Source organism: Conger conger, chromosome 9 (assembly GCF_963514075.1).
Source record: "Conger conger chromosome 9, fConCon1.1, whole genome shotgun sequence".
Taxonomy (NCBI): domain Eukaryota; kingdom Metazoa; phylum Chordata; class Actinopteri; order Anguilliformes; family Congridae; genus Conger; species Conger conger.
In genome coordinates, this window is record NC_083768.1 from 59329352 (window position 1) to 59340930 (window position 11579).

Sequence of the window (11579 nt, forward strand, 5' to 3'; positions counted from 1 at the left end):
CTGGAGTCAGTCTTTTGATATTTCAAGCATCCAACCAGTCAGATTGGTTGATCAATGTTTGTGGTTTTGAAATGATTCACCTCTGCTTTCAATATTGATATTAGTTTTTTAATTAGCTTTTTTAAAACTAATATACACAATGCATTAAGATGCCAAGACACCCTGCAGTTAACCACTGGATTCTGTGCTCACATTTCAGACAGGTAATCTTTTGTATCGCGTCTTTTTCTGTCATTTTTTGGAATGCTAGTGTGGCAAGAGCTTGCTTTTGCGTGCGTTAAGGCTACTAGGTGTGTGTGTGTGTGTGTGTGTGTGTGTATGTGTGAATATGAAAGTGTGAGAGTGTTAGTAATGTAGAAAAGTAAGATACTTTTCAAAGTGTTTAGATGTGGCCATGAATCTGCATGGAAGCAGATTGAGGCGCTCCACGCTGCCTGCCAGTGTTCCGATGGCGGTCGTGACGTCTGAGAGGGGTGGTCACTGGAAGGGCTGTTTCAAAAACGCTGTTCTAGAACCCTCTTGAGCTTTCAGTCACCAGTAGTGATTCCTGCATCAGCATTAGAAATGAGAAATATCTGATTAGAATGTTCAGTGAGCATATTTGTTCATTTCCACCTTACACCTGAATGGGTTCATGTCTATGGTATTTACGCCTGCGACAGATTTCTTGCCATCTTCAACTACCATAGATATCTCTTGGCTCAGATATATATTGTACTCAGTCCTGGAGAACTGGGAGGCTCGGAGGTCATCTGTGTGGGGCGTGTTTAGAGGAAAAACTGTGACCCCCTTTATCTGGCTCAAAATCACTGATTGGCATGGGCAGGGTCAAAGGTCACTGCACAAAACGGGGTTGGGGTGCCTGGTCCGAGATCCCTCTCTTCCTCCTGTACCGTTTCTCCTGTCCTGACTGTACTGTTGGAGCGCCATCTGGTGGCCTGGTACCTGACACTGCAGCTCTGTGCTCCTGTGGCTGTTGCACAGGAGGGCCATTCTGAGGAGTTCAGTTCTGCAACCTGTGGGCCTGCACAGGAACTCACATCAGCTGCACAGGAACTCTCAGCAGCTGCACAGGAACTCACATCAGCTGCACAGGAACTCTCAGCAGCTGCACAGGAACTCTCAGCAGCTGCACAGGAACTCTCAGCAGCTGCACGGGAACTCACATCAGCTGCACACAAACTCTCAGCAGCTGCACAGGAACTCATATCAGCTGCACAGGAACTCACATCAGCTGCATAGGAACTCAGGAGCCCAGAGGAGCTACACTAGAACTCACAGGAGCTGCACTGGAACTCACAGGAGCTCACAGGAGCTACACTGGAGCTCACAGGAGCTGCACTGGAACTCATAGGAGCTCACAGGAGCTGCACTGGAGCTCACAGGAGCTGCACTGGAACTCACAGGAGCTCACAGGAGCTGCAATGGAGCTCACAGGAGCTGCACTGGAACTCATAGGAGCTCACAGGAGCTGCACTGGAGCTCACAGGAGCTGCACTGGAACTCACAGGAGCTCACAGGAGCTGCACTGGAGCTCACAGGAGCTGCACTGGAACTCATAGGAGCTCACAGGAGCTGCACTGGAGCTCACAGGAGCTGCACTGGAACTCACAGGAGCTCACAGGAGCTGCACTGGAGCTCACAGGAGCTGCACTGGAACTCACAGGAGCTCACAGGAGCTGCACTGGAGCTCACAGGAGCTGCACTGGAGCTCACAGGAGCTGCACTGGAACATCAGCTTCTGCTCAAATTTCAAAGGTTGTATGTCACAGTTACTTAACAATATATGTTATTTCATAGTTCCGAGAAAGCAATAATGTACAAACACTGAAACAATATAGAAATAATATTTTTACAAAACTGTAAATGTTCAATATGTCCAAATGAAAGATGTAGAGGCGTGTGTGTATTAAAAGCAAGAACCACACAGTGATCTGCAGCAGCTGAGATGGTCAGCTCATTTTAATTTGGTAGGGTTTCCACTCCACCCAGAATGCGTTGCAGCATAATGAAGTGGCTGCTATTTTACACACACAGCCACACACAGATCGGCTCAGATCAGCTCAGATCAGCTCAGATCGGCTCAGATCAGCTCAGATCAGCTCAGATCAGCTCAGATCAGCTCAGATCAGCTCCTGCAGCTCGGCGTCGCTCAGCTGGTTCACCTCCATGATGCGGTGCAGTTGCCGCGCGTACCGGCCCCGGTCACGCAGGAAGTGAGGTAACCGCGTGCGCTCCATCACCGCCAAGCCCCTCAGCCGGTCAATGTCCTCGTACGACACCTTCACACAGACACACACACACACACTCAGTCACACTGTGGTTTGTGTAAAGACTGTAATTCTCTGGTTTGCAGCCTGTGCCGGACGCGGGAACAGCACACAGGCTGCTGTTCTCCATGGAGAACCATTACATTACATTACATTACATTACATTACATTACATTATTACAATATTGGTGTTTGGCAGACGCTCTTATCCAGAGCGACGTACAGTTGATTAGACTAAGCAGGAGACAGTCCTCCCCTGGAGCAATGCAGGGTTAAGGGCCTTGATCAAGGGCCCAACGGCTGTGTGGATCCTATTGTGGCTACGCCGGGATTAGAACCACCGACCTTGCGGGTCCCAGTCATGTACTTTAACCACTACGCTACAGGCCGCCCAACTGAAGCCAGCGAGGCGGATAAACTGAGTAGAAGAATTGATGCCGGCGTCTTAAGAGGGCTATTGGCACAGTTCGACTCTGGTCTGGACTGCCCAGGTCACATGACCACCCACCTTCCCCAGGGACATCAGCAGCTGGAAGTCGATGGAGTCTCTGTGGCGAAGCAGCCTCAAGATCCCATCCAGGTACACCTGGTCCTTACTGAAGCAGCCTGCGCAACCATATCACAACCTGTTCACAACCATATCACAGCCCTATCACAGCCCTATCACAACCCTATCACAACCCTATCACAACCCTATCACAACCTGTTCACAACCCTATCACAACTCTATCACAACCATAATGTTATCGATATGAAACGTGTCACATGGCGGCGTCCGGCTCTGGGCTGCGCGGTGTCGGGTCGCCGCGGTTACCGGGCCGCGCGGTGTCGGGTTGCCGCGGTTACCGGGCTGGGCGGTGTCGGGTTCGCCGCGGTTACCGGGCTGCGCGGTGTCGGGTCGCCGCGGTTACCGGGCTGCGCGGTGTCGGGTCGCCGTGGTTACCGGGCTGGGCGGTGTCGCGCTGGCCCCTCTTGGCGCGGACGCAGTAGGCCCAGCGCGTGTCGGGGTCCTGGACGAAGCGCCGCAGCTCCTGGAAGAGCGGGGCGAAGGCCAGCCGGCCGGCCCTCAGCACGGTGTAGTACAGCAGGGCGGCCCGCCACAGCGTGGGGTCCGAGCGCTGCAGCACCGAGTGCAGGCTGGCCAGCCCCTCCTCCGTGGGGTTGGGGGGCCGCAGGCCCAGGGACCGCCGCGTCGGCAGGTTCGCCCACGGCTGCTGGGCGTTATTCACGCCCCGGAGGTAGTGTGTGCCTGGGGGGGGGGGGGAGACACTGCACTGAGTAAAACCCACAAGGCAGGATTACAGACTTAGCTGGATAACTGCACTGAGTAAAACCCACAAAGCAGGATTACTGAGTTAGCTGGATAACTCACTGAGTAAAACCCACAAGGCAGGATTACAGACTTAGCTGGATAACTCACTGAGTAAAACCCACAAGGCAGGATTACAGACTTAGCTGGATAACTCACTGAGTAAAACCCACAAAGCAGGATTACTGAGTTAGCTGGATAACTCACTGAGTAAAACCCACAAAGCAGGATTACTGAGTTAGCTGGATAACTCACTGAGTAAAACCCACAAAGCAGGATTACTGAGTTAGCTGGATAACTCACTGAGTAAAACCCACAAAGCAGGATTACTGAGTTAGCTGGATAACTCACTGAGTAAAACACACAAAGCAGGATTACTGAGTTAGCTGGATAACTCACTGAGTAAAACACACAAAGCAGGATTACTGAGTTAGCTGGATAACTCACTGAGTAAAACCCACAAAGCAGGATTACTGAGTTAGCTGGATAACTCACTGAGTAAAACCCACAAAGCAGGATTACTGAGTTAGCTGGATAACTCACTGAGACAAACCCACAAAGCAGGATTACTGTGTTAGCTGGATAACTGAACTGAGTAAAACCCACAAAGCAGGATTGCTGTGTTAGCTGGATAACTGCACTGAGTAAAACCCACAAAGCAGGATTACTGAGTTAGCTGGATAACTGTCCTGAGTAAAACCCAGAGTCTTCCAAAATCTGGAACGTGGACTGATGCAAAAAGATTCTAAAACCTAGAGCAGTTACTTTGATTTTAATTTTACTAATTCAGTGAAGATCTCGGTTAAAAAAAAGTCGAGAACTAGTCTTAATCCATATGAAAGAAAGCAGCCCTTTAAGTCTCAATATGAGACTAATACACGTTGAGTTATTTCGAGTTTTTAGAGGTTTAAGCAGACACTGGTACAGAGACAGGTGTGTGGTAAACTGCAGGTGTGTGTTCGGGAAGTGTGCAGTGCTGCACTGTGACCACCGGCCACCAGGGGGCGCTGTGGGTACCGATCTCGTGCCGCAGCATGCCCTCCAGCCAGAACTCGCGGGCAGTGGAGACGTTGATGGTCAGGACGGAGCGCGTGTGCATCATGGTCATCGACGCCCGGGACAGGAGCTCCTCTGACAGGTGAACTGTGATCTGCACACACACACACACACTCACACACACTCACACACACACACATACACACACATACACACACACACACACATACACACACATACACACACATACACATACACTCACACACACATACACACACATACATACACACTCACACACACACACTCATACACACACACTCACACACACACACACACACTCACACACACACACTCACACACACATACACACTCACACACACATACACACACATACACACACACACACTCACACACACACTCACACACACATACACACACATACATACACACTCACACACACACACTCATACACACACACTCACACACACACACACACACACACTCATACACACACTCACACACGCGCACACACACACACTCACACACACACACACACACACACTCATACACACACTCACACACGCACACACACACACACACACACACACACACACACACTCACACACACTCACACACACACACACTCACACACACACACACACACACACTCATACACACACTCACACACGCGCACACGCGCACACTCACACACACGCACACACACACACACACTCTCACACACACACACACACACACACTCACACACACACACCCTCCTTGTCCTCACCTCTCCCACACAGCCCTCCTTCTCCATGTACTTCTTGACGTAGCCCTTGATTCTGTTTTTGGGGAGAAGGCTCCCCCCGGTGGCCAACTCAAATTTCTCATAGCTGCCGTACCTGCGCAGAGCCTGCTCCAGAATCCGCACAGCCTGAGACACACAGGGGAGCCTGTTACCACGGCAACACCTGGACACAATGCTACCTGTGCTGCAGACCTCTGCATTTACCCTGTTTTCATCCTACGTCTTACCTTTGGTTTACAGCCGTCATAAACTTGTTTTAGTCGTTATAGATCCAATTAATTACATGTGTAATAAGCCTGTTTTAGTTGTCCTATATACCCCATGTATTGTATCTGTTGTGCAGCTGTATGTTAACTGTGATACCTGTGCTTGACATCTGTGTTGTGTGTTACCTGTTATACATCTGTGCGTTACCTGTGTGAGGAAGAGGTCAGAGGGAGTGTTGTAGCGCTCCAACAGGGCCGCAGAGACTGGGTGGCTGTACTCAAAGTGCGGGTTGTAGGTGAAGTCGGAGAGGAAGAACTTGCTCTTCTCACTCTCCAGGTTACAGGGCTTCACCGTGGCGAACATGCAGGACTTCCTGCAGCCGCTCTCCGCCTCGCCCGCCACCCCTAACTCCGCCAGTAACGGAAGATCCGCGCACAGTGCCGGGAGAGGAGTCGCCAGGTCCAGCGAGATTCCCGTCACTGTCAGGTCGTTGCTGCGGTTTTGCCAGACGGTGTGGGGCGAGCCGAAACTTCTGCTCCTGAACAGCGACTGTGTCGCCCTCCTGAGCTTTTTCAGAGACGAGCAGGTGGGGTTCATGGCGGTCCCCTTGCGCTGCATCTTCATCTCTCCCTCCAGCTCGTCCTCCTCCGCGCTCCCTCCCGCCGCCCTGTTTAACAGCGGCGCATTCGCGCGGCAGCCGGTGCTCGTGCTTTCCGCTTCCAGGAAGTCCAGAAGCGCACAGCTGCCGGGCTCCTTCGCGAGGAACACCTGGCCCGTGCTGAATGGCTTCTCCATCGGCTCGCGCTGCTCTCGGTCGGCTAAGAGGAGACACGCTTCTGAAATCCAGGTGGAGAGAGAGAGAGGGAGAGAGACAGAAAGAGAGAGCGACCGAGACAGAGAGACAGAGAGAGAGAGAGAGAGAGAGAGAGAGAGAGAGAGAGAGAGAGAGAGAGAGAGAGATTCCAAAGGGGGAGGGGGCGAGGGGGGTTGAGATGTGATGGATTTTTAAAAATCAATTAAAGTTAAAATACTGTACCCATATGGCCAGCGGTTTTACGGGCACGACGAACACTTCAGCGTATCTTAGCAGTTCTCTGTAAACACGTGGCCTACATTGTGACGGCACAGTAGCATTACTAAAAATATGTAGCGTAATAACAGTGATTGACAGGTCAGCGCAACATCACAGAACACGTGCGAATTTCAGCAGCAGAAATATCTATTTTGAATTTAGATGTTCAGAAACATAGCTAGTTATTTTCATATTTTTGTAAACCGACACATTCTCCAAGGCTATTTCTAAAATACAGGAGACAAATCATTCTCTATGTACTTTTCGATTCAAACATGTATAATAATGTATATACACCAAACCAGTTACTCTAATTAATTCGAACAGTCATCTCAATACTTACAAGGTAGCGTGCTAATTTAGCTGGGCTTTGAGATAGCTTGAATGTCAAGAACAGAAAATAATTAACATTGCTGCTAGCTAATTGATCATGGTAATTTGAACCGGTCAGTTGAAACGGAGAGCGCCAGCTAGCGGTAGAATTCTCTCCATATATGGGGAAGCGTCCGCTGTCGTCAGGTAACCGTCATTGCGTCACAGTCCCTTTCGGGAGTGCGTCAGATAACGTTTGTTTATTTACAGGTGAGCGAAAAGGTTGCAGAGGCCTACTCTGTGGTTACCCTACCCTTTATCTGAGAAAAAGTTAAATATTCGTGGCATGCGGTCTTACTGGATTTGTCTAAACATTCTCCGTAGGATTAAGGACACGTATCTGTCCAAATAAAGAACAAGTTACACAGGACTTATAACATGTGTGGTAAAAGTATATAAACCACCTTATAAAGCTTGCTAAACATTTCAAGACTGATGTGGCTACCAATGACATAAGCCAGTATACAGGTTAAGTGCTCATCAAAAAAACTTTGCTGTAACTAATAAGTTAGGGACACACTTTGATTAATATTTGGGACATGTAACTATTTTTTTTGCAACAAACATATTACTTATTGGTCAATATTCCTAAAGGAGAAATAAAGTGCTCAAGAAATAAATAAAAAGAAAGCTAAACTGTGTTAATTTTTTTTGCCAGATCATTACAACCCTGAGCGATGTTGACCTGTACTCTGAAAGGGCACCCCTGTTTAAAAAAGCACATGTACCTTAATAAGAATACATCTTGCAACGCGCAATTTTCTTGACCCTGATAGAAATACAAACTATTTGATATAAAATTAAATTACAAGTACAGGGAAACCAATAGCAAGCATACTGTGCGATAAAAAGACATCAAGATTACAGACCATATCAGATCTTCAGGAGCAGGAAAGATGAAAATTAAAACGGAAAAATTGGCAAAAATAAAATTGTTATTTCCAGCCTCATATATTTATTTACACACATTTATTTCCGTAGTGTTATTTCCAGCTAGCATTTATTTGCATAAGTGTAATTTGTATATTAACAACACCATACACACAGAACAAGAAGTGTGTTGAAAAATTTGGCGGCAGAAAAAGTGTGACTCATAAGATCACACTTCGCATTTTCAAGCACGTTTATGCATTATTATTTAAGACTGGAAAAAATGAAGCGTGCACATTCCAGAAGCAAATGCAGTGCATATTACATGCTTTTACTAGCATGGGCTCTTACAAAAACTGTCTGTCGTTGTTAATGTGTTTGAAGAGGATAGACATTTTTTGTAAGAGCCCATGCTAGTAAAAGCATGTGATATGCACTGCATTTGCTTCTGGAATGTGCACGCCTGGGGCGGCACGGATGGTGCAGTGGGTAGCACTGCCACCTCACAGCAAGGAGGTCCTGGGTTCGAATCCCCGTCGGCCGGGGCCTCTCTGTGCAGAGTTTGCATGTTCTCCCCATGTTTGTGTGGGTTTCCTCCAGGTACTCCAGTTTCCTCCCACAGTCCAAAGACATGCTGGTTTGGCTGATTGGAGAGTCTAAATTGCCCGTAGGTATGAGTGTGTGAGTGAATGGTGTGTGTGCCCTGCGACGGACTGGTGACCTGTCCAGGGTGTATTCCTGCCTTTCACCCAATGTATGCTGGGATATGCTTCAGCCCCAATGCGACCCTGTTCAGGATAAGCGGGTTCAGATAATGGATGAGGGAATAACTGTTTTACGTCAGACTCTCTTTTATGTGATGTACGTGTTTACACATGTTGCAATGATATAAATAATATCGAAATACAAATATATGAAAATATATGAAAACATAATGGGTTTAGTTTACTAACCAGGGTGAGACTGTCCAGTATTATGACACTATATTTGCCAATTAGCGATGCTTTTTTGTGCATTGATTTCAAAAGAGCTGTCAAGTTGCAACTAAAAGTACCATATGAAGAAGACTATGAAGACAAAAACGGTCTACTATCCCGGAAACTAACATCAAGTTTAAAATAAATGTTGAAAAAAAACAGCCAACTATTCGCAAAAGATCACGTGGACATAAGCGTGTTTACGGTTCGCTTGACCGAATCAGAAATGTGGGAGGGCCGCAGATATTTCATACTGTCAAGGTATAGGCGTTTCTGTCTGCCAATCACATTGTCACGTGACCACTCCTCCTGGCGCCTGCGCAGTGAACAGCAGCGCTGAAATTCAAATTTTGAACAGATGTTTGCGTGGAGCAGGGAGCGGAAACAACGCCTTTGCTCGCTTGGAGAAGTTGGGACAGTGAGACGAATACGGAGGTCGCCTCGGTCGAAATATTAGTCGGGATGGATCCATTTACCGAGGTGAGTTTTGTTCCATAATATTGGCACTAGTTAGTTCTAACGTTAGTTGGATTGAAAAAAAAAAAAAAAAAAGGTTATTTCCAATCAACCGACCCTTACCACTCACTTGCGTTGTAGCTACTAGCCTGGGTAGCATTGTCTAGCTAGCTAACTTAAGTGGCCTAGTTATAGCTATTGCATTTGAAAAAACAACCAAGTCTTTTAACATTTACATTTACTATCTATAATGCCGACATATAGTTGTATTTCGGTGTTGAGAAATGTTTCGTCTTGGTAATGATGAATTAATGTTCCCTGTAAAACTAGCCGAGTGGTCAACTTTGGCTGGCTAACTAATGTTAGCATGCTAGCTAATTCATTTGGTTGCGAAACTTCCTTCGACATATCGAAAAACTAGCTCTGTCCTAGCTGGCAAACAAACTTTTTGCCTATGGCGGTTGTTGCAATGTTAGACTAGCCACCTAAATTACCAGATTAACCTTGTAGATCCGTTAACACTAACGTTACCCCCCCCCGAAGTTAGTTCTGGGGGAAACGTATTTGCCTAGTCTAGCCGGTTTGCCAACCCATAGCTACGTTTGTAAACGTAACCTTTGATTCACTGACTTGTCTGTCCAGCGATGCAGTTAAGTTGGCTAAAGTCACGCTAACTACGGCTAGGTCATAAGTCTTATTATCCATCTGCTATGCTGATTTTCACAACCAGTCATTCAGTTACATCTCGGCTGTGTTGGACTGAAGGGTGAATTCCCATAGGGAGTTTCACATCAGTGGGTCATGGCTAACTAACGCTCTAACGTCACCCTTCCTCGTATCACGGATCAGTTCAGCGTCAAATTGCTGGATATCTTAGCTTGCCGTAATAGCAACAGAATGCTTTGCTTCAACGTGCAGGGTTGATGGTCCAGTAGCCCCCGGGCGCTTCCATAATTGGTCGTGAATGCGGGGTATTCACTCCCACCGCCGAATCTGGGAGCCGTGCCAGGCGGCGCGGTGTTAGAAACATGCGATGACAAGATGGAGATTTGAATGCTTTGCAAAAGGCAAGCGTTGCATTTCCCCAAATAGATGCAAGATCGCTGGCTACCATTTCCCCTAGCATAATGTAACCGATTCTCAACAAGACTTCCCTATTTATCGAGCTTGGCACCCTGCATGCTATGTCAGCAATCCACTTAATTGAATGTCTTGTTAAACAGTGGTACAACATCAAAAAACAACACTATCACGGGTCATAACAGAAGACAACATATGACCACATATGGCAACACACGTTACATATGTGTGCACGTATTTATAGGACACATTTTAGGGATAATAACCATAATAGGGATCCTATATTATTTAAATAACTATTTAAATATCACCACTATTTAAATGTAACCAACTCCTTAAAATCTTAGTGATCTTGTACAATTTCTATAGTAAGATTGGTCATTGTGGAGAACGAGAATGTCAAAGAAAATGAATATTAGTTTAAAATCTTAGTTGAATTCGTTGAATGTTGACCTTTACATCTGTTGCGTTTGATTTTGAGTTGTACGCACTACCTTCATCGTTCTTCACCCACTGTTGGCCGTCACCCAGTGTATGTGGTGAACCTAGCGGCTATTTTAGGTGTTTTTCTGCCGAATTGGTAGCACAGTATAATGTTTCTGTTGCTCAGCAACTTGGATAGGTAATATGATCTCAATCTTGTAATAAATTGTTTTGCTGCTTGAACTCCAGTATTTCCAATAATTCCAGGAGTATTTCCAACTGTCCTCTCGGAAAAAGCGTATTGCTAACGGTATGATTTCAGTTTTTGGCGCATGACGTCACCCCGCCCATTCCTCAGCTGTGACTCGCGCAGGTCAAACCGAATTTTCAAACCGTATTTTTCACACCGCCTCGTGAAGAAGCCAGTACGCCCTGGAGGATTCAGGAATGCCCCCCCTCCCACTCCTTCCACTGCAGTCCCATAAATCTTGGAGCTGCTGTGTGTTGAGCCGACCTACAGATGTTTTTATTTGAAAGGAGAGCAAGGCATCCTGGTCCCCTTCTCTGAACTTTCTGTGGCTTAATTAACTGTTTTACTGGGAATTCATACTGTGTCGGATTGTTTCAGAATTTGGCTGAGAGACCAGACTCTGGCGTAAATGTGTCTCAATACTTTTTAGCAATTCTTGACAGAAGAACTCTTCTGTTCCTAGTCCGGGTGGTCTGCATGCAGTCATGCTCT

General features: G+C 47.0%; 2 protein-coding genes across 5 annotated transcripts in view; one reads left to right on the forward strand and one right to left on the reverse strand.

The window, feature by feature from the left end:
- Positions 1 to 2123: 2123 nt before the first annotated feature.
- Positions 2124 to 6002, reverse strand: LOC133137830 (putative tyrosine carboxypeptidase MATCAP2). Its single transcript, XM_061256201.1, has 6 exons — positions 5795 to 6002; positions 5363 to 5506; positions 4597 to 4729; positions 3214 to 3519; positions 2779 to 2876; positions 2124 to 2282 (listed from the first exon to the last, which is right to left on the reverse strand). Exons 1-6 carry the CDS (start codon positions 5948 to 5950, stop codon positions 2124 to 2126), a joined length of 996 nt encoding a protein of 331 aa, XP_061112185.1. The 5' UTR covers positions 5951 to 6002.
- Positions 6003 to 9249: 3247 nt separating this feature from the next.
- Positions 9250 to 11579, forward strand: part of anln (anillin, actin binding protein) — a 26369-nt gene continuing 24039 nt past the window's right edge. For 3 of the 4 annotated variants that reach the window (XM_061256241.1, XM_061256240.1, XM_061256243.1), the window contains exon 1: positions 9326 to 9358. In XM_061256241.1, the coding sequence (XP_061112225.1) occupies positions 9341 to 9358 (18 nt within the window). In that variant the 5' untranslated portion in view covers positions 9326 to 9340. Of the gene's footprint in view, positions 9359 to 11579 lie in introns of all 4 variants that reach the window. The other variant, XM_061256239.1, reaches the window with a different exon arrangement.